This window comes from Erpetoichthys calabaricus, chromosome 1 (genome assembly GCF_900747795.2).
Source record: "Erpetoichthys calabaricus chromosome 1, fErpCal1.3, whole genome shotgun sequence".
NCBI classification, from domain to species: Eukaryota; Metazoa; Chordata; class Cladistia; order Polypteriformes; family Polypteridae; genus Erpetoichthys; species Erpetoichthys calabaricus.
The window spans coordinates 345,293,594-345,319,764 of NC_041394.2; the positions used below are offsets into that span (position 1 = coordinate 345,293,594).

The following is a 26,171-nucleotide window of genomic DNA, read 5'->3' on the forward strand; positions in this document are numbered from 1 at the left end:
CTTAATTTCTCTAATTTACAGTTTTCACTCCATAGCCCCTCAAACAGCTGATCCATTCCAGTATCTCCCATTTTGCTGTTATCCAGAGTTAATTCAGTCAGCTGTGAGTGCGGAAAAGAGAGGACTGAGGAGAGAACTGGACAACATCTGGAGGTGAGACCACATGAGTAGAGGCTGTGGAGATAAAGAGACAGAGAAGTGAGGACATGAGGAGCGGAAGACAGACAGACAGATGGACAAATAGCCTGTATCTCAGTAAGTGACATGATGACTACAAGTAGAGTGTGACACTCAGGGGTAACACTGAAAAGCAGGCTGCTGCTAGCATTTGAACTCAAACACAATTTCAACTCAGCACCAATGCTGCCCTTAAAGGTGTTACATTCCTGGTAGTGTCTTCTGTCTGTCAGGACACCCCGACTGGTGAGAGGAAGCTGACACTTACACTGGACAGGAATTTGTCACTGTTGTTGACAGTAGAGTGACAAAGTAGGATTTCTGTCTGACATTCAGGACTTACAGTGTGGTCACAGATGGATTGATTTGCCGTAATCTAGAAGTTCAGAGCAAGCAGGTCTAACAATCAGTCAGCCTTTATTTTATATATTGCTCTTCACAAATTTGCAGTGACAACAAGACTGACACTGACAGATTGAGGAGATGGTTCCTCCCTCACACTATGCGACTCTTCAATTCCCCCCGGGGGGGGGGGGGGTAAACATTAACATTATCAAAGTTATTGTATGTCTGTATACCTGCATTGTTATCACTCTTTAATTTAATATTGTTTTTATCAGTATGCTGCTGCTGGAGTATGTGAATTTCCACTTGGGATTAATAAAGTATCTATCTATCTATCTATCTATCTATCTATCTATCTATCTATCTATCTATCTATCTATCTATCTATCTATCTGTCTGTCTGTCTGTCTGTCTGTCTGTCTGTCTGTCTGTCTGTCTGTCTGTCTGTCTGTCTGTCTGTCTATCTAAGAGGACAAATAAAAAACAAACAGAATGAGTGTCAAGGGAAAGCCAACCTAAATAGAGAGGAGGTGATGGGGCACGGGAGGACATGACAGTCCAGTCCAGGTGGGTCAGACAGAAGTTCACTGTCCACTCAGAGAAACACTTCCCTCTGTCCAGTCATCCTCTCCAGGACCTGTCAGCCACTTGAGCTCAATGGACAATCTCCACTCAGCAGGCTGATGACACAGGTTCAATCTGATGTGTTTCTTGAGTCATAGCAAGCGTCTCTCTCAGTATCACTGCACACACCAAAGGTCACAAACATAGTGGACTGAAGAGCCTTGGTGATCAGTGGGAGAGTTTGGACACTAGACAGGCCTCTGCTCTTCATGGCCACTGAAGCACAGTTAATTGTTTGGATTTCAGACATCAGATTTAAAAATAATAAATAAGAAAGAGGAGAAAAGATTAAGAAATAAAAAAAATAAAATATCATGTGAATGATAAAAATGTGTTTGGCTGTGCTCTGTGACAAATTGCACAAATGGCAGCAGTTTACCATTCAACATTTGTGTACAAATATTGAGGAAAACATTCTGGATTAAAATTTGGAAATAGACAAAGCAATCACCTTTATTGTATATAGTGCCTTACAGTCTTAAAATTCCAGGGCACTTCACAAATCCAGCTCTTTCCATGTACTTTTAAATTGAACGTAAAAAGGTGAAGTGACTCACTCAGGGTCACACTGAATGTTAGAGGCTGAAATTGAACCCTCATCACTGGGATGTTAAGTCTGGCACCTCAGCCACTGAGCCTCAAGACTGGGATTCAGGATTGGTCAAAATAACAGAGGAGGTGGGACATGAGCTGTCAGTCAAACAGAGAAGATGTGAAGAGAAGGCAGCCATCTCAGTGAATTTGATTTATCAGGCCTTTGATCAATCACTTTTGTGTTTTAAGTTGGACCTAAAAATGTTGACTGACTAAAGTGTTTGATTATTGTGTTCTGCGGTGAGCTGGCGCCATACCCGAGGTTTGTTTCCTGCCTTGTGCCCTGTGTTGGCTGGGATTGGCTCCAGCAGACCCCTGTGACCCTGTAGTTAGGATACAGTGGGTTGAATAATGGATGGATGGATGGATAATTGTGTTGTTAAACATTTGGTCAAATTGTCAAGGTTATTGTATGTCTGTATACCTGCATTGTAATCACTCTTTAATTTAATATTGTTTTTATCAGTATGCTGCTGCTGGAGTATGTGAATTTCCCCTTGGGATTAATAAAGTATCTATCTATCTATCTATCTATCTATCTATCTATCTATCTATCTATCTATCTATCTATCTATCTATCTATCTATCTATCTATCTATCTATCTATCTATCTATCTATCTATCTGGACTTGAGGTTAGTGATCAAACTAAAACAATTGAGAATTCAAAGTGAGGCATATAAGTTAGTACAAAATTTGCTCAAATACAGAAAGCAAAGGGTTATGGAGAGAGACAGTTTATGTGCAGCGGGGTCAGTGCTGACACCGCTACTCTTTTTAATGCACATAAACTATCTAGGCAAGAATATAATCAATGATTATAATATGTATAAAATAATTTGGTTAAGTTTCCAGTTAATGTCAAACTAGGAGGATTGCCAGATAAAGTAAAATCAATTGAATTATTACAGAAAAACTTGGGCTGTGTACACTCTTGAAAAGATGTGCGAACAACAGAATTTTATGTAAAGTAATTGTAAATTATTACATGACGGAGGTAGAAATGTTAGATGTGCATACAAAATGGGAGGCCTGAAATTTGAAAGTATGCCTTATGACAGCGTTTCTCAACCTTTAAGTATTTGCAACCCGAGTTTTCATAAGTTTTAATTGCACCCCCCGTATGTTTTTTTTTTTTTGAAAGGAGCCCACTAATACCAATTGTTTCTTTTTTAATTAATGATATATCATAGGGGTGGTACAGTGGCGCAGTGGTAGCGCTGCTGCCTCGCAGTTAGGAGACCTGGGTTCGCTTCCCGGGTCCTCCCTGCGTGGAGTTTGCATGTTCTCCCCGTGACTGCGTGGGTTTCCTCCGGGCGCTCCGGTTTCCTCCCACAGTCCAAAGACATGCAGGTTAGGTGGATTGGCAATCCTAAATTGTGCTTGGTGTGTGGGTGCGTTTGTCTGTGTACTGCAGTGGATTGGCACCCTGCCCAGGATTGGTTCCTGCCTTGTTCCCTGTGTTGGCTGGGATTGGCTCCAGCAGACCCCCGTGACCCTGTCTTCGGATTCAGCGGGTTGGAAAATGGATGGATCAATGGACATATCATAGATGAATATTTTATTATACCTACGTAACTTTTATTGACATTTATCTAACTCTATTTTTATTTTTCTAGTATCAGAATGTAGTTTATATTAATTTGTTTTGGTTTCAATAGATGTATTTTTCATATTTTCAATTCTTGTTTTCTTTTTTTCACATCTTTGCGTCCCCCTTTTTGCTACTTTGCACCCCCCTAGGGGGGCCCGCCACACAGTTTGAGAACCACTGCCTTATGAGAAGGACATAAGAGTCACAGCACACTGGTCATTATTTACATCCATACAGTATTTAGAAGCCATTAAGAAGGCTAATAGGATGTCAAGTTATATAGCACCCTGATACATAAAGTACAAGTCAAGGGAGTTTGTGCTTAAGCTTTGTAACGCACTGGTGAGGCCTCATCTGCAGTACTGCATGTAGTGTTTGGTCCAATTATTACAAAAAAAAACATAGCAGTGCCAGAGAATGTCCAGAGAAGAGTGAATTGGCCGAGTTTGGGACTGAGAGAAGTAAGCTATGAGAAGAGATTGAAGATGCAAATGGAGATTAAGAGGGTACATGATCCAAGTTTTTACAATTATGAAAGGAATTAGTGCAGTGGATTCAGGCTCTTACTTTAGAATACATTCTAAAACAAGAACACAATATTAAAGTTTTTCTTCACACACACAACCAAAGACATTAATAAATTATAAAGTAAGGACATTAGGGACATTCAGACCTTGAGATGATGTAATTTTGGTCAATTTAAGGGAATAGGATTGATGAGGATATTATGATGAATGGCCTGTTCTTCTTACACCCATTCTAATGATCTACTGTTCTAACATATTGTAGTAGATGTCAATGCAACCTTAAAACAAAATAAACTGTAATGTAATGTCCTTAATTAATATACATCTCAAGTACAGACCTCACAACCACAGTGAAATTCAATGTCCTCTATGTGACATGACAACAGTGCATGTGTGATAACGATAGCTTTTTCTAGTGAAGTCATTTGGCTCACGATCAACAGTCAGCTCTTTTGGCTCCCAGGCAGTTCTTCAATCAGGAGGATTACAGTTTTTAAGTTTCAGCCACATTTGGAACTATTTTAATTTTTGATTGTTGTAAAATATCCTTATTTTGAATCATATTTGTTCCAACATGTATATATGTTAACAGATATTGTAGCCGCCGAAATATAAGGCGAGATCAAGCACGGGTAAAACGCGTGCCGAAAGAAATCTCTCAGTCCAAAAGTTTGTTTTAAAAATATTTATTGAAAGTTAAAAGCAAATAATCCACACAAGAATTAAAGAAAAAATAGTTACACACATAGAATAAAAGGCAAAAAAAAGGAAAAATGTATCTTCTCTAAACTTAGCTTTTCTTGAGAAACTTTAGGTATTTCTGCACTTAAACGTTCTTTACTTCTTCAATACTTAAGGATTCTTAACTTCTTATATACTTAAAGATTCTTAGCTTCTTCTTCTGTATGCTTTAAACGTACGACTATGCACTTAAATAAATGCGGTTTTACATTACTTCACACACTCAAAAGGCCCGTAGGCCAGTAGGCACGTAGACACGTGCGCAGGCACAGTTTAAAACCATATGCCTTCCACACCTTACACACGGCAAGGCTGGTCTCTAACTGAAGAATAATATCCATATTACTAATCGAGAATGGTAAACTGGAAGGCATGGACCCAGGTACACGGTGATGGACGCAGGAGACATAGTGCGCAGGCGCCTACAGCGCGTGTCTCATAAACCGCAAGCGAAGTCTGATCCACCGCGAACGAAGGAGTCATGGCTCAAAAACGAAAGAGCTCACCTAACATAAATAAGAAATGAAGCAACAACGTGCCCATAGCTATCGACTAACAACACAGCCACACAAAAAAGAGGATTCTGTGCTGCACTCCAGAGTCAAACAGAAGAGGCTACAGTGGCCCCAAAGGTCCACAAAGATAGTACCGAAGGCGCGGGAAAGTACGCAAGGCGCAGGCGCCTACAACGCGCTTCTGAACTAAATGTCCACACTACACAGCATGGTCCACTTGCTTCTAACACACCGCAGGCATAAACACGAGATAGTACAGAAACCCCACAGATCCGAACTCTACAACATATGTGAATCACATTACAGTAATACAATATTAAGCACATTACAGTAATACAATATTAACAGTACAACCACAGAAAACACAGGCTAACCGAGAATGGTAAACCACGAGCCCGCCTGGATAGAATCAATGAACGCAGGCGCCTACAATGCGCGTCTGAAATGCCGCAAGCAAAGCAGGCACGGCTCCAGAAAGAAAGAGCTCGACTGACGGAGATACAAACACAAGCCCGCCTGGATGAAAAAAATGAACGCAGGCGCCTACAACGTGGTTCTCAAATAACACAGAGTTTACACATGGACAACTGTATGTAGCCCTCTCAAGAGAGTACAGGACCCTACACGTCCACACTACACAGCATAGTCAAACCCGACATAGTACAGAAGGTGCAGGCGCCTACAACGCACTTCAAATGCACCGCAAGCAAAAACCCGAGATAGTACAGAAGCCCCAAAGATCCGGACTCCACAGCATATGTTAATCACATTACAGTAATACAATACTAAAAGTACTCACAGAAAACACAAACAGAACAGACTTCGGCATCCCGCCCCACAGTCAAACCAGAGAAAGTACGGAGTCCCCAAACGTCCACAAAACACAGCATAGTCAAACCAGAGATAGTACGGAGGGCTCATGCGCCTATACACAGCAGGCGAAGGAGCCACGCGTCCCACCCCACAGTCAAACCAGAGAAAGTACGGAGTCCCCAAACGTCCACAAAACACAGCATAGTCGAACACGACATAGTACGGAAGGCGCATGCGCCTATGCACCGCAAGCAAAGGAGCCACGGCTCAGAAACGAAAGAGTTCAACTAACGGAAATAGGTAATTTTAACAGTAAGTGCAATTATCCATATTACTAACAGTAAACAACGTATACCTAATCAACAAATCCCAAAGATGGACCATGGACAGAGTCGGCCTTTATCTCTCTGAGCCTGTATTTAGACATGGACAACTTTATGTGGCCTTCTCAAGAGTTCGGCATGCATGTGACGTTAACGTCAAGATTATAATAACTCCATACCAAGGAAAACTCATTCAAGGACAACACGCCATCTTTACTACAGATGTAGTTTATGAAGATATCCTTTGTACATCATCTACACCTTTACACTCCAATATATCTCATACATAGATCTGCGCAAACTCAAAGACACTCTATACTTACATAACATAACAATTACACTGCTATTGTCATTTACATATATTACATAGACCTACAGATGTCGTGACGGTGAACATGATACATATGTACCAATTACCAAGACAGACAATAATCTCTTTCAAATCTATTTCGGGTTACCCAAGACCAGGGTTTGGCGAGCGAAGCGAGCAGGGGGCGGAGACCCCTAGTTTAGTCAGAGCTGATAGAAATATACCAATACAATTCTACTTGTGGGGGTTTTAGGAACCTCCCATAGATTATGCTTTGTCATCTATTAAAATATTCATGATTCTTATATTACTAGGAAAATGGCTCTTACAGATATAAACACAGCAAGGCTCTATAAAATGGGCACTGAACGTTGGGTGTTTTCACTATGTTGCACCCAGTAATGTTTCAAATAAAGATACTAACAATGAGATGTACTGTATGTCACTCACCAGTCATGTTGTTTATGGTGCCAAAAATAGACAGAATATCTGGGAGAGCTCAAAAAGTAAACCAAAATAAACCCCAAACCCTGTTAAAAAGTAGCAGACATTTGGTCATAAAAGAGCAAGGTCGAACTGGTAAGACTGGTAATAAAGCCAAAGATGTCAATGACTGGCAAGCACAATTTTAGTTGTGTAACAATAACAATGATCATCAAAATATAAGAATTTTAGAGAATTCCACAGCATTATGCAGAATAATTTATTTCAGTTTAGTTAATTGATTTCATTAATGCACACATCTCTTAGTACTCAAACATGCGTACTGATTTGTTTATTCATTCATTAATCCCACATAATATAATTGTCAGATGAGTGCACAGACCATGACATTTGTTGTCTGTGACTTTATTCTTCATATTCAAGTCAGCATAGCCTGATTATAATCTCTACAAGCATCAATTCACCAATCAGACATTTGTGTTCTTGACACCAGCATGTGCAGATGAAAGTGACAAACATTTGCACGGTTCAGAGGCATTTAAAACAAGTAAAACACAAATGAGTTGTCTAGTTAATCACACAGTCGGGCTTTATTGGCAGGCCACAAGTACACAGTATCATTATATAGTGTGCTCAGAGTGCAACAAGACAAAAAGACACTTCAAATAAACAAGCTGGCCTGTTGGCCTGGCACAAAAACTGTCAGCTATTTCAACTTTGGTAAAACTAATTTCACTTGAAACTATTGTTTGGTTCAACATTGTTTGTGTGGATGTTCTCTCCATAGACTTCTTTTTATGTCAGTATATGATTCTCAGGCCATGATGCCAACTTCCTCTCAGGCATCAAACCGCTTAATAAATGTTGTTTAGTTCATCTGGGAGAAGCCATCACTGTCATCGCTGTCTTATGTACTGCTCTAGTCAGTGACAGCCTAAATGCCCTGTCACTTGTGTGTCACATGTCTCTTCTGTCCTGAAAGTGGTCTTGGTTATTTTACATTTACATGGATTTACTCAAAAGACACTTTTAGTCATAGAGGCTAACAATAGAAACATGATCAATGTCGTCGATCAACCTAATCCAATCTAGGGGACTGTTTAAGAATAAGTAATGGAGGGTAAGGTTACAAAATTGATCATCAAACAAAATTCATAGTACTTACAGTTCTTTGTTAATAACGATGTCAGAGGGGGACATTTTTTTTTGTGCACTGGGTGGTTCCATTAGGCACCCATTGTTGGGACTGGGGGGTGAGAAGTTAAAAGGCTGTCTGCAGGATGTATTTATTTGCTGTACTGCAAAGGAGTCACCACTTTGAAGTTTATGGCTGGTTGAGATGACAAACAATACCACGTGTGATAACAGAACTGCTGCTTCCTTGGAGGATCCTGGATAATCCAGTTACTGATGTGTCAGGATTGTTTGTGTAAGTATTTGCTATCTTGCAAAGGAGTCGCCGCTTTGAAGTCTGGCCTTGGAGGATGTCTGTATTTACCTGACTTGGAAATATTGGTTTCTAATCAGCATATCTGTACTTATTCATGATTGGTAACAATTCCTTTTTTTAACTTGCATTTTCATTAATTGTTAAACCCAGGAAATGCAGATGTACCATTGTTTAATCTGATTGTCCAGAACTGATAATGGCAGGGACTGGAAAAGATTTAAAACTCCTGGGCAGCAGAAGGCAACGGGGGACAGTCCACAGAAAATGCTGCCAAGGCACTCGGACAGAGCACTGGGGCTTGCAGGCAGACAAGGGTACCTGGCTGGCACGACGTGAGGTACAAGGACGGCAACACTTCCAGGGAGGAAGAGACAGTTCCACAAAGAGACGCCGGATGTGGGTTCAGCGAGAGAGGGAATCCGCATGAAAGGACCAAGCGAAGCTGACAGACAAGGAATGAGGCGGGCCTAGGTCCCAGCCACACAAGGAGTCCAGAGGGGAAGAACAAGGAACAACAAAGAGACGCTGACAGGGATTCAACAATTTGACACAACGTCTGTAAGGGAACGAGTGTCCGGGTAACAGAGTGCATCCATGGACAGTTGAACAATTAAGTGTTGGGGTAACACAGTGCACAAACTGGACTCTGCACCACTAAAGGTTGTATCCTCCAATTCTTGTGTTTAATGGACTTTTAGAGGGTGGACTGTGTATTTTCCTTTTTAAAAAAAAAGGGAAATTGATTCCTGATATGTTTAGTTTTTGTTATGTTCGTTTATCTTTTTAATGTACCTTATATTGTTTTGTGTAATAGAACTTACTGTTGCTTTTTCTAAAATTACTGTTGTGTCTTTCATTGTGTGTTTACTCACAGCCCAATTTAAAGAAACCTGTGTGCTATTATTGGTAAATTTCAGGAGTTCCCAGTCTCTTAATAAAACTGGGTGGCGTAGTCGGATATTTTAATGGTGTCTAAGTTAGATTACCTATAAGTGTGACCAGACACCTGTGACAACAACCTATTAAAGCCATTGTAAAAAAGACAGAAATTCACCAAACAAGATGGGCTTCAAATTCTTTTTAAACATCCTGAGGGAGTCAGCACTCTAAATGGTGGTGTGCAGCTCATTCTATTAGGTTGAACCTACACTTGAAGAGTCTAAACTGAGATTTGATGCCATCCAGAGGTGGAATTACCAGACACTGTTAATCGGCTCTAATGGACATGGTCAGTCTGGTCAGATTTTCTGCTTGCACTGCCCGTGTTTCTCTGTCTTATTCCATTTTAGTGACTTTTAATAATCTTTGTGAAGAGATCAGAGGAGTGCAAGGGAGGGAGTTGACAACAGAGGATGAGGACAAAAACGACTGAAATAATGAGTGGACAGCATTGAATTGTGGAACAAGAAATAAAAACAACAGACTGGACAGAGAGAATGACAAGAGGAAGAGAGATTCCTTAATGCCCATAATACTAAAACAGTTTTGTGGGTGTTGAACAGTCAGATCTATAAATTCATAAGGAATATAACTAATTAAACACACAAACACACTCACACTCTCACTCATTCACTTGTTGTTCACTCACCTCAGTTTCTCTAATTTGCAGCTTTCACTCCTCAGTCCCTCACATAACTGATCTACTCCTGAATCCTTCATGTTCCCATTGTGGTCCATTTTCATTTCAGTCAGTCGTGAGTGTGGAGACGAGAGGACCGAGGAGAGGGTTGAGCAACAAGTGGAGGTGAGATGACATAAGCTGAAGCTGTAGAGAAGAAGAGAGATAAGTGAGGACATGAGGATGTTACACACAAACAGACAACTTTGGGCCCCAATAAGTCACATGTTATCTACTGGCAGAGCTGGACACTCAGGTATGTCACTGAAGAGGAGATTGCTAGCATCTAAACTCAAGCTGAATGGCCTGCTCTGGTCTACATTTTTCTAATGTTCTAATGCTGTCATTAAAGGCACCATATATCTGGGAGTGTCTTCTGCCTTCATGTCACCCTGACTGGTGGGAGGAAGTTGGCTGTCACATTGGACAGGAATGGCACATAGCAGCCATAAAAAAAAATTAGTGTATTTCTCTCTCTTCTATTTTCTTTTACAAAATGTAGTGCACTTATACAATTTTTTTCAGAAACAATAAAATATCAAACAATGTAAGGGTGATGTATGAAAGCTGGGCTTAGCTGTTTTCTGTTTTTGTTTTTCAAAGCAGACAACAGTGGTATTTACAGGATCTATTCATTGATAGTGGCCATTGTTATTTGGACATTTATTACTGTTATTATAGATTTGAATGGAATGTGCTACTGGCATGGACTTATAATAAAATAATGAACTTAACTATTGATAAAGGAAGAATAACTTATTTGACTGCATTTGCTTAAAGATGGTTTAACTGTTGCTGATAATTTTTTGAGGCAGATGTATACATTCTGATTTAATATTTGAAGGTCAGAATAATCTGTCCGGCAGAGCTGAGCAGCACAGTAACATGATGTCTGTCTCCTTATTTTTACAATTTGTTTCATTACTTTTGTTTCTCTAATTAGAGCACAAGCAGGTGAAGTGACCTGCTCATGGTCAGACAGTGTTAGAAGAGGGATCTGAGCCCACAACCACTAAGTTTGCAGTCCAGAGTCCAAAGCCTTAACAACTACACCATACTACCTGCTGATAATGTCAGCCCTTGGTGAAGAAAAAAATAAATAAATACAGTAATCCCTCCTCCATCACGGGGGTTGCGTTCCAGAGCCACCCGTGAAATAAGAAAATCCATGAAGTAGAAACCATATGTTTATATGGTTATTTTTATATCGTCATGCTTGGGTCACAGATTTGCGCAGAAACACAGGAGGTTGTAGAGAGACAGGAACGTTATTCAAACACTGCAAACAAACATTTGTCTCTTTTTCAAAAGTTTAAACTGTGCTCCATGACAAGACAGAGATGACAGTTCCGTCTCACAATTAAAAGAATGCAAACATATCTTCCTCTTCAAAGGAGTGCGCATCAGAGAGAGAGACTGTCATAAAGAGAGAGGAAAGCAAACAAATCAATAGGGCTGTTTGGCTTTTAAGTATGCGAAGCACTGCGGCACAAAGCTGTTGAAGGCGGCAGCTCACACCCCCTCGTCAGGAGCAGACAAAGAGAGAGAGAGACAGAGAGAGAGACAGAGAAAAATAAACAAGCAAAAATCAATACGTGCCCTTCAAGCTTTTAAGTATGCGAAGCACCGTGTAGTATGTCGCTTCACGAAGCAGCTGCACAGAAGGTAGCAACGTGAAGATAATCTTTCAGCATTTTTAGACAAGCGTCCGTATTGTCTAGGTGTGCGAACAGCCCCCCTGCTCACACCCCCTACGTCAGGATCAGAGAAAGTCAGCGCAAGAGAGAGAGAGAGAAAAGTAAGTTGGGTAGCTTCTCAGCCATCTGCCAATAGCGTCCCTTGTATGAAATCAACTGGGCAAACCAACTGAGGAAGCTTGTACCAGAAATTAAAAGACCCATTGTCCTCAGAAATCCGCGAACCAGCAAAAAATCCGCGATATATATTTAAATATGCTTACATATAAAATCCGCGATAGAGTGAAGCCGCGAAAGGCGAAGCGCGATATAGCGAGGGATTACTGTATATATAAATAAATAAATAAAAGCATACAGAAAAGCAGCTCATTAGTTACTTTGAACTGCTGACAAACTCAGTTAACCAACAGCACTGTAACTGAGACCCACTGTCTAACAAAACTTCCCCGGGAGAAGCTGGGTAGCACAGCTAGTTAAAGAATATAAGAGTAGAATTTTTCTTTAAGAACTGAACATTCTGGCTTTGTGAAACATACTTTAAAGAAATTAAATTAATTTATTTTGATTAATGGCAAATTTTTTCCAGATCAAGCAGAAGAATAATTATGGAATCATCAACTAAAAAAATCCTAATTAGTACTGTACTTCTCCTCTGCAGGCCTGAATTATCTGAGGTATAAACTTCACTAACAAAAAACAAAAATCTACATTGAGCTGGTTCCACATTTTTTTAAAGCATTTGACAGTTTGGCAGAATGGAGCCTTGTTATGGATCAATTTTTTAAATTTCCAACATAAATTTTCAGTTTAATTGAGATCTCCTACCTTGAAAGCGGTCTCTCTTTGGACTGCCTTTCCCAAGGTTTCTTTAATTTTTTTTTTTATTTTTTGAGGGGCGTTTTTGTCTTTTTAGAGAGTCAAGACTGGGGGGCTGTCAAAAAACAGGGCCTGTTAAAGCCCATTGCAGCATTCCTTGTGTGATTTATAGCTATATAAAAATAAACTGTATTATATTGTATCTAAGCTGTTTGGCCATGTGATTGAGTTGATTTGGCTTTCCTCATAAAAAGTTTAAACACTTCACACTTTCAGTGTACACCTGTGCATTAACTGTTGCGGTAATGACTGCCAGCTCCTCTGGTCCTTTACCTGATATGCAACCCCATGTCGTAAATGAGTGGGGAAATTTCCTTGTTTTCTTCAGGCTGTCATCTTTATATGTTTCATTAAAGCAGCACCAGACAAACGTTCCAACATCATCTCCTTGGCCGATGCAGATTTGTAATTCATCACTGCATTTCACCTTCATCCAGTCATCCACACTTCATAATTGTCTCTCTTTAGTCCTCTGTAACCTTGTTTTCTTCTGTTTAGGTGTTCTATACAGTGGGGCAAAAATGTATTTAGTCAGCCACCAATTGTGCAAGTTCTCCCACTTAAAAGATGAGAGAGGCCTGTAATTTTCATCATAGGTATACCTCAACTATGAGAGACAAAATGAGAAAAAAAATCCAGAAAATCACATTGTCTGATTTTAAATAATTTATTTGCAAATTATGGTGGAAAAAAAGTATTTGGTCAATAACAAAAGTTCATCTCAATACTTTGTTATATACCCTTTGTTGCCAATGACAGAGGTCAAACGTTTTCTGTAAGTCTTCACAAGGTTTTCACACACTGTTGCTGGTATTTTGGCCCATTCCTCCATGCAGATCTCCTCTAGAGCAGTGATGTTTTGGGGCTGTCGCTGGGCAACACGGACTTTCAACTCCCTCCAAAGATTTTCTATGGGGTTGAGATCTGGAGACTGGCTAGGCCACTCCAGGACCTTGAAATGCTTCTTATGAAGCCACTCCTTTGTTACCCGGGCGGTGTGTTTGGGATCATTGTCATGCTGAAAGACCCAGCCACGTTTCATCTTCGATGCCCTTGCTGATGGAAGGAGGTTTTCACTCAAAATCTGATGATACATGGCCCCATTCATTCTTTCCTTTACACGGATCAGTCGTCCTGGTCCCTTTGCAGAAAAACAGCCCCTAAGCATGATGTTTCCACCCCCAGGCTTTACAGTAGGTATGGATAAGGTTCTTTGGATGCAACTCAGCATTCTTTCTCCTCCAAACACGACGAGTAGAGTTTTTTTTTCATCTGACCATATGACATTCTCCCAATCCTCTTCTGGATCATCCAAATGCTCTCTAGCAAACTTCAGACAGGCCTGCACATGTACTGGCTTAAGCAGGGGGACACGTCTGGCACTGCAGGATTTGAGTCCCTGTCGGTGTAGTGTGTTACTGATGGTAGCCTTTGTTACTTTGGTCCCAGCTCTCTGCAGGTCATTCACTAGGTCCCCCCATGTGGTTCTGGGATTTTTGCTCACCATTCCTGTGATCATTTTGACCCCACAGGGTGAGATCTTGCGTGGAGCCCCAGATCGAGGGAGATTATCAGTGGTCTTGTATGTCTTCCATTTTCTAATAATTGCTCCCACAGTTGATTTCTTCACACCAAGCTGCTTACCTATTGCAGATTCAGTCTTCCCAGCCTGGTGCAGGTCTACAATTTTGTTTCTGGTGTCCTTTGACAGCTCTTTGGTCTTGGCCATAGTGGAGTTTGGAGTGTGACTGTTTGAGGTTGTGGACAGGTGTCTTTTATATTGATAACGAGTTCAAACAGGTGCCATTAATATAGGTAACGAGTGGAGGACAGAGGAGCCTCTTACAGAAGAAGTTACAGGTCTGTGAGAGCCAGAAATCTTGCTTGTTTGTAGGTGACCAAATACTTATTTTCCACCATAATTTGCAAATAAATTCTTTAAAAATCAGACAATGTGATTTTCTGGATTTTTTTTTTCTCATTTTGTCTCTCATAGTTGAGGTATACCTATGATGAAAATTACAGGCCTCTCATCTTTTTAAGTGGGAGAACTTGCACAATTGGTGGCTGACTAAATACTTTTTTGCCCCACTGTATATAAATCCCATTTCCGTTCTGTTCCAAACTCTGACTCCATTTGTTTCTCATTTGTTTTGCTGTGCATTTCCTATTTTCAAGACATATTGCCTTATGTGTTATACCCTGATGCTTCGACATCCTTGAACTGCCCATATGTGTTTTTTTAATAACTTTTCCATTTTGTTTATACCTGTACCAAATTTTTTGTCACATCTGACTGGGAACAGCCCCCATCTGTTGTCACACTCCATGTTGGATTTCCCTCTTAGTTTTATAATCCTTCTCATTGTTTCAACTGACAGCTCTCTTGTTGGGGCTGTGATTCCTTTCAGTTAGTCAAGTCCAACAGCTTGTGAATGTCTGTAAGCGCTCTTTTTTAACTGCAGACTATAATTTGCAGTTTTAGACTTGTGCCAGAATTTGTTTTAGAAATGCAAATTATAAGGTGATTCCATAATTTTTACCACAACATTGAATGGTTTTATCATTTTTTCTTCTCCTTGATCGGGAAAATAAATGTAATTAATTGAAATGAATTTAATCTAATTTGTTTGAGATATGTTTCATGAAGCCAGAATGTTCAAATATGAAACAAGAATTGTTTTGTGTTATATCTGCGAATTGTTTATTTGCTCCAAAGTAAAAAAAAAACCTGAATAAACATCCGCTAAATGTGGTGATTCCATAATTTTTGCCGGGGGTTGTACATATTTATCAGCGCTTTAGCTATTCTGCTTTGGTGTGATCATTTTAATATTTATTATATATTAAAGCTGGTGAATGTAATTTCTTAACAAATATAGTTTCATATCTTTTATTACAAGGGCTCTCTGCCTCCTGCTCGCTTCACTCGCCTACCCCCGGCGTTGGGTATCCTGAAATACATTAGTCTTGCTCGTTCATTTTGGAGCCATGCCCGCATTGCCCGCGGCATTTCAGACGCGCGTTGTAGGCGCCTCCGTTCATTGAGTTTATCCAGGCGGCCTCTTGTTTGTATATCCGTCAGTCGAGCTCGTTCGTTTTGAACCCGTGCCTGCTTTGCTTCCACAGTTTCAGACGTGCGTTGTAGGCGCCTGCGTTCATTGATCGTATCCAGGTGGGTCGCATTCAGCATTTTGTACGATCCCAAGCACCACATTATTCCTAACTTCACTCCGCAGTAGCACCACGCACAATATGGCGGTGACATCTGTGCCTTTACTACGCAGTAGTGCCACTCACAATATGGCGGTGACACCTGGGCCTTCCGTATTATGTCGGGTTTCACCATGCTGTGTAGGCGCCTTTGCCTTTCGTACTTTCTCACGCCTTCCGACGCGATGTAGGCGCCTGTACCTTCCGGGTCTGCCTCTGCTGTGTGGTGTGGACGTTTAAATGTCGTTTTTTTCTGCTTTCATATTCTGTATCTTACTCTGCATGTGTTTCGTGCCAACGTTTTTTTTGAAGCTGTTGAATTCCAGTTTTCATTATCTCTAACCTGCTCTCCATGTGTTTGGCCCCGTTTTTTAACCTCTTTATGACGTTGTACTTTGTTTTCTACTCTGTCTTTTATTTCTGACCTTGCTTTATCCTGCTTTTGTTTCAATGACACCTGGTCCTTGGTGATTATATTCTCCCTTTTTCGAGTAATAATTTCCATTTGTTTGCGATACCGTGATCTTTACTGTACTGTTAATAATGCATCACTGTAATGTGATCCACCTATGCTGTATAGTTTGGACGTGTGAGGATGACGTACGTTTAATACGGAGCGTCCGCCCGTGTCACTCTGGGGCCCCCCCACTGTTAATACAGAGCTCCTTCCGTACTATTACGCAGTGCATTGTGGACCACTGCAGACTCCGTAGTGTTTCCCGTTTCACTTTGTAGTTCGGTCAGTCGAGCTGTTTCTTTTTGGAGCCGTGCCTTCCTGGTTTGCGGCATGTTAGACGGTTCGTAGTCTCTCCCGTTTCGCTCTGGGGCGGGGGAGCTTTGTGTGGCGCGTGCGCACATTCGTAGTCTCTCCCGTTTCACTCTGGGGAGGGGGGCTTTGTGTGGCGCCTGCGCACTATGTCTCCTGCATCCACGGGCATGTCCCTGCATCCATATCCGGTTTAGCATTCTCGGTTAGTAATATGGATCCATTACAAATTGTATATGTTGCTATAACAGATTTCAGTTACACTTAATTGATCCATTATAACATCACATAAATATAAAGATTAGAGTCCATTCAAATATCATTCCATTGTGATGGGTCAGGCAGCATGCTTTCATTTTCAAGGGCTGGCTCAAGTACAGAGAAACCACACTATCAGACAGCTAGCAACTTAGCCATGCTGGATCATCTGCAGATGGCTATAGGTTAAGATGCAGAGTCATGTGCCTTTGTGTACTGGGTTCACTGAATGTCTGAGTTTTCTATCCTGATTGTTCATTATTTGTGTATTATTTATATTTCCAAGAAGAGATTAAGTCAAATGGGTGAAGATTATTTGCAGTCTGCCTTAAGAAAATTCTGATGTTCTTTCAAATTCAAGAATAAAAACACACAACAGCATATACAGACCTACTTTACAGCAACACAGGAGTGCCGTAGGGGACATCAGACTTCCAATACAACTCAGAGTCCTGCCACGTGCAAAAGTTCGCTGACGACACTGCTATCGTGGGCTGCATCAGGAGTGGGCAGGAGGAGGAGTATAGGAACTTAATCAAGGATTTTGTTAAATGGTGCAACTCAAACCACTTATACCTGAACACCAGCAAAACCAAAGAGCTGGTGGTGGATTTTAGGAGGCCCAGGCCCCTCATGGACCCCGTAATTATCAGAGGTGACTGTGTGCAGAGGATGCAGACCTATAAATACCTGGGAGTGCAGCTGGATGATAAATTGGACTGGACCGCCAATACTGATGCTCTGTGCAAGAGAGGACAGAGACATCTATACTTCCTTAGAAGGCAGGCATCCGTCAACATCTGCAATAAGATGCTTCTACGCGGTTGTGTGCTGGGGAGGCAGCATTAAGAAGAGGGATGCCTCACGCCTGGACAAACTGGTGAGGAAGGCAGACTCTATTGTAGGCATGGAGCTGCACAGTTTGACATCCATGGCAGAGCGACGGGCGCTGAGCAGGCTCCTGTCAATCATGGAGAATCCACTGCATCCACTAAACAGTGTCATCTCCAGACAGAGGAGCAGCTTCAGCGACATACAGTACTGCTGTCACTGTCCTGCTCCACTGACAGACTGAGGAGATCGTTCCTCCCCCACACTATGCGACTCTTCAATTCCACCCGGGGGGGTAAACGTTAACATTATACAAAGTTATTGTCTGTCTGTTATACCTGCATTTTTATCACTCTTTAATTTAATATTGTTTTTTATCAGTATGCTGCTGCTGGAGTATGTGAATTTCCCCTTGAAATTAATAAAGTATCTATCGATCTATCGATCTATCTTAATGCCAATTTCCATTGTGTTTCCAATCTTTAATTATTTCATCAGTGTGTGTATCACTCTCCTATCCTTCCTTGACTTTTCCTAAATTGCTCTATTTCAAATGCCCATTTATTACAACTTGTAAATGAGACAAAGCAAAATGCCATCCAGCAAAGACAAAGAGATGCTGATCACATGAGAATAGCTAGAATGAACGAGAGCTATGACCAGAGAGTATATCATTTAAGACAAAACGCGGCAAGTATCCACAGCTTATGACAAAATGAGACAGTAAGGGATACTCAAGAAAGACGCCAGAGTAGAAGAAGTCTTGAAAAAATTAACCGAATGACCTCAATTCAACAATCTGCTCAATCTGCACTAGGCAACGAAAATAAGATACTGGAATATTCCTATGGTGCAATGAATAAAGTTTGTAGTAAATGCAACGCCTTACATTTTCAGGCTGAGGCATCTGCCCGAATGGAGTTCTCTAAGTGTTGCAAAATGGAAACGATTTTGATAGAACACATTGATTTTTCAATTAATGAAATGAATGAGTAAAAAGTATATGAAATTTTGAGTATTACTGAACATGCTAAAATACGCTATTCAAAATATTTGTACGATTTGATGACAGGAAAAGAAAGAAGTTGTAAAAGTTTTATGGAAAACATATGATCCATTAATAGTTCATTTGCGTTTATGTCCATGGGTGCCAATATTGCAAAACCACCAGGAATTGGTCCATACTGCTTTAGAATCCACAGACAAATTTATCACAGAACTGGAACCCTGCTTCCTGCTGAGGTTGAACCAAGGAAATATGCACAATTATACATACTGGACACAGAGGAAGCAACAAAACAACGGTTATTGTCGCCTGAAAACCAGGACTGTGATGAAACTGTGATGATTGAATTGGCTAAGATTAAGTTGAAAAATCCCTATGCAGAGGCATATAAAATGTTCTGTGAGGCTGAAAGAGAAGCCATTAGAGAGTTCCAAAGAACAGGACAACCCCTAACAAATGTTGTAATGTCAATTAGACAGGATCAAAAGAAAGATCCTTGAAGATATAACAATGCTACTGCTAAATAAATTGCCATAATTTTTGCTAATGAAGATGGAGAACAGTCATTTGAAAGGGATTTACTGATCTATACAAGACCAACCGAAAATGATTACGCTGCGACCAAAAGAATAAATATCCTCAACCGATATTTAGATCCAATGACCTACCCTTTACTATTTCCAAATGGGGAAGAGGGATGGGAAACAGAGCTAAAGAAGCAAAACCTTACGGGCAACTGTCAACGCATTACACAAAGAGAATATTATTGTTACCGGCTTGCTGTAAGAGCTGAAAGGTTTAACCCTATTCATAATGCTGGAAAAGTGACACAACAATATATAGTGGATGGTTATGTAAAGACCGAAGCAAATCGCCTGAATTATATCAGAATGAATTAGCCAAAAGTAAACGTTGACCAGTATAATGTACTTCAAAATTATCTGGCAACCAGAAGGGAAAATGAAATCTTATTACCAGGTAAAACTTATATACTTCCTTCAAGTTTTGAAGGTAGTTTAAGGCAGATGGCACAAAGATACCAAGATGCTATGTGCATTGTAACTAAAAATGGAAAGTCAGATCTGTTTATTACAATAACATGTAACCAGAAATGGACAGAAATAAAGGAAAACTTTCAACACGGCCAAAAAGTTGAACACCAACCTGATTTAGTAGAAAGAGTTTTTAACATAAAATTCTACCTCAAACCTTTCACCAAGCATTAATTACCATCTTTCCAAAACAAAATAAGGACTTATTACAATGTGCATCATACAGACCAATTCCACTTCTGGATAAAGATGTTAAGATACTCTCCAAAGTCCTATCCAGAAGGATGGAGAAAGTGCTGCCTTCGGTAATATCACAAGACCAAACTGGATTTATTAAAGGCAGACACTTAGCTGGGGGAAGAAAGCTCCACAGTGCACAGCCGGTGAGTAGGGCCGATCAACAGGTAAGTCCCCTGCCGGCTGATGCTCTGTTTGTGCCTGCAGCTCAGCACGACCTGGAGGTTTCCCTTCGGTTCGGCGAGTTGTTTCTGCAGGTATTACACGGCCTTCAAAACTGCATAGTCAAGCTGAAGGGGAAGGCGATCGCGCCACGTCAGACAATACGTAAGGGGTTGGAGCGGTGCAGCGCTGGAATCTTTGGCCAAAGGATCGTGGTAGTATGGGAAAGTGAGACCGGTACCGTAAAGAGAAATGGAGAAATGAGCGAATGAGTCCCTGTATCGTGCGGTGACCGAGTAGCTGCGTCTCCAATATTGGAGGCGATGCGGAGAGCTGATCGCTTGTGAATGGGTGGAGCCAAGACGCCGGCTGATGAGTGCCACGGGTCTTAGTGCCCTACTGCCAGAGCCAGCGTCAGTCTCACACCGCTCCACAGGGGTGCAGATGACGAGTTGTCTCTTTCTTTCCCATAGGGAGACTCAAGCTGTTAGCACACCCCAGAGGAAAAGAAAATATCGGGGAAGTGAAGCCGGCTCTTCCTACAAAGTGAGACGTGAGTACATGAACTTATGTATGGTGACGGGAAGCCCCGAAGTCAGCAGGGATGACGCAAGTGCAAGCGGTCCCGTTAGACAACCCGAAGACGGGGGCACAAAGGCTGCGGAGCGGGTGCCGAAGGGGGGAGTGTTGGCCCTTTAACGGACTGGTGGATACCAGACAGTGGCGTCAGGGCAACGGCTCTGCCCCTGTTTCCATTTTGTCTTTTGCAGGACCGGGCCCTGGATGACCGCATTTTAAACCCGCTTCATGGGAGGCCTGCAGCACGGGCCGCAGCATCCAAAGGGTCTTCACTGGTGATGGGGCAGTGTCACAGGAGGCTGTGGGTCAGACCCAGCTGGGACACATGGAAGGGCCAGGAGGTGGTCTATACATCCCTCAGGCCATGAGGGAGAAACCGCCCTGGATGGTGAGGGGACCACGGGGAATGAGCAAGGAGGTTCAAGCCCAATGGAGCCAGGGAGAGCCCCAAGCATTGTGGAGCCCGGGAAATTGACACTTCCATCCAACCTGGGAAGGTGGGGGAAGATCCTTCCAGCAACACCTGAAGAGCTTCCGGGTGCAAAGGCAGCACTTCCGCCACAGCAGGAAGTGCTGCCTAAAGACTGTCATCAGGCACCTGGAGCACATCCGGGTGGGAATAAAAGGGGCCTCCTCACTCCAATCATGGAACTAGAGTCGGGAGCGGGAGCAGGAGAGGTAAGGCGGCCCACAGACATTTGGAAGAGAGACCCGTGGAGAGGGTGATTGATGCTGGGGGCACTATGAGCTGTGGGGGACTTTATTTATGGTAAATAAACGTGTGTTTGGACAAAGTGCTGGTGTTAGTCTGATGGTGTTTGGACCCAAGCTCACAATGGCATCCCAGATGGGACTCTCCGCCTGTTACAAGGCAGGGGACCTGTCACAAATAATTTTGTGGACGGCCCGGCTCAGGAGGGGAGCACACACACACACGCAACCCCATGAGAGAAATTTCCCACTGGACTGCAGAAGGGCCATTCCCACCTGGTGCGGGAAGACAACGATGGGCTTAGCCGGAGTGCAGCAGGCTCCTACGAATGCGTTGCTGCTGAAGGTGCCTGGGACGGCATTGTGTCTAGCGAGGCCACGCCAAGGACATTTCCTTGGACAGACAGGATCCGGGAGGCAAGTTCCTTGCCCACTGGCATCTGGTCCTGTGGGGCCAAGCGCGTTTTGTGTGTTGCAGGCAGGGGCTGCCCGGATCCATGTCAGTGGCAGATGTGTGCCAATCTGCGGGGCTTCGTCAACACGGTGGCAGTAGGGAGAGCTGCCGAGGAGGAGTAGCTGCAGCTAAAAAAGCCGCGGCAGCTGTGGAGCTGCCCGGAGGCTCATCACCGCACCAGGAGGAGGGGAAGCAAGATGGCTGCTGACCGGAAGTCCCTCCCCAAGACAGGTAAGGGATTGGACGGTGTGTCTTGCTTGCCCGCTGATGATTGGATGGAGGCGGGACCAAGGAATGTCCATCCCGAGCTGGGGATGGACCAGAGTGGGTCGTAGTAGGGGCCCTACAGGAAGCAGCCGTCGGGTGTTACTGATCGAGAGGTAAGTCTACCGTCAGCTGACTTTCTGGGCTTGCCGGCTGATCTGCACGAGCTGGAGGAGTGCCTTCAGCCCACAGAGACACTTTTGCAGGTGATACGCATCCTCCTTAAATGATTGAAGGAGCTGGAGGTGAAGGCGGTCGTGTCCGTGATGACGCTGTGACAGTGGGCAGATCGGTGAGATGCTGGAGTCTTCGGCAGGAGGGATGCGGTGGGGCAGGTAAGTGAAACCGGCCCTGTAAAGAATAAGGGATACCCCACCGAAAAGAACCATGATGAAGGTGATTGGATTCAAGTAGGGGAATCTCAGATAGTGGTCGCGGTGGTGAAAGCCGATCATGTGGTGAGGGGGAAAGAGCGAGAGGATAGCCAGGGCGCCGGCTGATGAGTGCCGCTGGTCCTAGCGCCCTATGCCCCGAGCCAGCAACGGTCTCACGCCGCTCCACAGGGAAGCAGACGGGACAGGGTCTATGCCTTTCCCATAGGGAGACCCAAACCATTATGGCATCTGTAGGAAGAGGAGGAATCGTGGGAAGAGAGCCGGTTCCTCCAGTAAAAGAGGACGTAAAGCAGGCTGCTCAAGTCCGGAGAAGGGACGCCCTCTGCTGAGGCAGAAGAAACTCCACAGCCGGTTGAGGTGACAGGAGCACATGCAGTCCCTTCAAATGTCCCAACACGGGGGGCACGGAGGTCTCAGAAGGGGGACCGAAGTGGCAAGCGCCAGGGTGCCGGTCAGAGGGGGGAACATTGCCTGTATAAGAGATAACGTCTCAGCCCCTTGTTCTGATTTATGTTTTGCAGGACCGGGCCCTGGCGTGGAGTGTGTCAGCTTCTCGACCGTGGGAGACCTGCCCTTGCGGGACGGGCCACTTGCGGTGGGGCACTGTGGCAAGCGGCTGGGGGTGGCACCCAGCCAGGATGCCCGGAAGGACTGGAGGAGGCCATGGGGGGCGACCGTCCTGGTGGCTTTGGGGACCACGGGAACAGAGCGTAGAAGGTCATCCCTATAGGGGCCTGTGGTCACCGCCAGGGGACGCCCCGATGCCTGAAGAGCTCTGGTCCTCAGCACTTCTGCCACACCCGGAAGTGCTGGGGGGAAGACGACCCAGGACACCCTGTGTGCTTCCGGGTGCATAGCCGGTACTTCTGCCACACCAGGAAGGGCCAGCGGAAGTTAATCGGGAGGCACCTGAAGCACGTCCAAGTGTGTATAAAAGGGGCCGCCTCCTTCCATTTGAGGGCTGGAGTCGGGAGCAGAACTTAATCGGAATCCAGTGAAGCTGCTGCAAGATGGGAGTGATATAGTGAATAGACCAGTTGAAGCTTATAGAGGGATTTGCGACAAAGACCAAAGAAGAGGAAATTGCAATAATCCAGGCGAGAAGTGACAAGGCTATGATCAAGGAAAGCAGTGGTGTGGGGAGTGAGGGAGGGGGAGTGAATTTGATTAATTTTACGCAGGTGGAAATATGCACACCGGGAGATGTTATTGATGTGGGACTGAAAAAATGTAGTACTGTCAAGGATGACACCCAGACTCTTGACCTGTGGAGAAGTGAAGACAGAGAAATTATCAATAACAAATGAAAAATGATCAGTTTTGGATAATGTTGATTTTGTACCAATAAGGAGAACCTCAATTTTGTCACTATTTAATTTAAGAAAATTTGAGGAGAACCAGTATTTAATTTCTGCAATTGAGTCAATCTGTGAGGACGGTGGGAAAGAAAAAGTTGGTTTGCTAGTGAGCTAGAGCTGGGTGTCATCAGTATAACAGTAGAAATTAATATATTTATGAAAGATATTGCCGAGGGGGAGGAGGTAAATAATGAAGAGGAGGGGCCCCAGAGCACCTGAAGTAACAGCAGTGGGTTTGGATGTAAACGTTTTGAGCAGAACAAACTGAGTGCAGCCTAAGAGATAGGATCTGAACCAATCTGGTGGAGTGTGGGTAATTTCAATTGAAGATAATCTATTGAGAAAAGTGGTGTAACAAATAGTATCAAAGGCTGCACTCAGATCAAGAAGAATGAGAGTAGTGATTATACCAGAGTCAGCTGCCATAAGGAGGTCATTAGTAATTTTGATAAGTGCTGTTTCTATAATATGGAGGGGACAACGGAAGAAATTAGTGACAGGAGACCTCGTCCAACTAAATCTTTCCATTCAATGATTCCAATGTTCATTTACCCAAGAAACCTTTTCCATACGTTATGTGGCTAATGTCATTTGTGTGTTGGAAAGAAGTGTATGAGTAAAAATGCACAAAAATCTGTGAATGTTTAATCAATGAGGCCTTCATTCCTTTTTTTTCTAATTTACAGTTTTTTCTCAGCTCCTCACACACTCTTCAGTCCTGTTTGCTATTGTCACTCAGCCTTAGACCAGTCAGATGTGCTTATGGAGCAGAGAGACAAGGAGAGAGTTTTGCAACATCCAGAGGAGAGAAGACAGGAAAAGAGGTTAAAAAGATGAGGATAAATTGGTGAGGATTGAAGGAGTGACAGACAGAAAGACAGACAGACAGGATGCTCCTCTAGATAACACATCAGTGTCTTCAGGTCTAAATTTCATCAAACACTATTGATTATAGAAAATAAATTTGAACCTCTTTCATCAGTTACATCTCACAAATAAGATTCAGTAAAGGCACTACAATCCAATAATCAACCCCGAGTTAAGGTCAGTAGGATTTTTTATATCTCATTTATCTCTATTCCAATTCATCTTTACTGCAGATCTTTATATTATACAGTCTCAAATAAAATTAGACAGCAGTGAGACCCTGAGATAAAGGACACGCCATGTAAATCATTCTCAAGATTTTTTAAATTAAGTATGTCCAATGTGCAGGGAATTTAGGTAAAGGTCTGCTCACACTTCTTCAATGCTTAAAATGTGTCTTTCTCTTTACTAATCTTATCTTACTTTTATGTCCAGTGTTGTGGACAAACAATTTCAGCAGTCTGCTGTTCTGCCTGTTTGACACAGAAAAAGGAATAGAGGCAGTACAAGTAAGAGTCTGAGTAACTGTTAAAGGTAACAAAACAAGGAATGAGCTTTTGTGCGAGCCAAAGAGACACTGTGTCAACTAGAGATATTTAGAGGGCAGTAGAGAGTGGAAGCCCTGACACATCACTAAAGAAGGCAATACTCTGGGGTCTAGAAGGGACTTCACAGCCCTATACAGGATAGACGAGAGGCACTGCATCCAGTAGTGGGCACCTTATTTTAGAGGCTCTCCTCTGACTCCTTAATAAAAAGCCCTCGAGGCTTAGGGCTGTAGAGACAGGAGTGACGGTTCTCCACACTTTCTGGTCTTGTGCTGTCTGTCTTTCTTATTGCTGTTACTGGTGTTTCCCTATGAAGGTCTCAACAATTTTAAGAATTGACTTATCAACCCTTCACAAGGAGATTGATGCTGCAGTTAAGACGCCATTCAATGGTGACTTCATTTAAACAAGAACAGTAAAACTTTATAAAAAAGTGAAGGAATGACAATGAAACACAGCTGATTACAGAGGGAGAGCTTTTGTCATAGAGTAAGTTAGAAGTGTGGCCAAAATAATCGACATACACAAGTATCAGTAGGAATAAGATAAGATAAACAAGACTATCAGCAAAATGTGGAATTAAATCACATTGCATATAGAGGAGGCCACTCTGATTACAAACAAGGACCAGCCATCAACTGGAACACCAGTGATCAGTCCAGCTGTGACCGTCCATTTTGAAGGACACACGCAGGTGATGTGCTGAGGCTGCTCTCAGACCACACTGAGAAGTGCTTGTGTTATCAGACACTGCGTCACTCGACTGTTTGGCATCTTTAATGGCTTCTTTAAGGGTAGATGATGTTTGTGATTTTTTTTAACA

The 26,171-nt window shown here is 42.7% G+C and overlaps 1 protein-coding gene across 4 annotated transcripts in view; it reads right to left on the bottom strand.

The window, feature by feature from the left end:
- The window catches only part of LOC114641320 (NACHT, LRR and PYD domains-containing protein 3-like), an 88,619-nt gene that overhangs the window by 28,829 nt on the left and 33,619 nt on the right, over positions 1-26,171 (bottom strand). For all 4 annotated transcript variants that reach the window (XM_051924978.1, XM_051924981.1, XM_051924976.1 and 1 more), the window contains exons 7-8: positions 10,045-10,221; positions 1-174 (exon numbers count right to left, since the gene is read on the bottom strand). In XM_051924978.1, coding sequence (XP_051780938.1) covers positions 1-174; positions 10,045-10,221 — 351 coding nt within the window. The remainder of the gene's footprint in view (positions 175-10,044; positions 10,222-26,171) is intronic.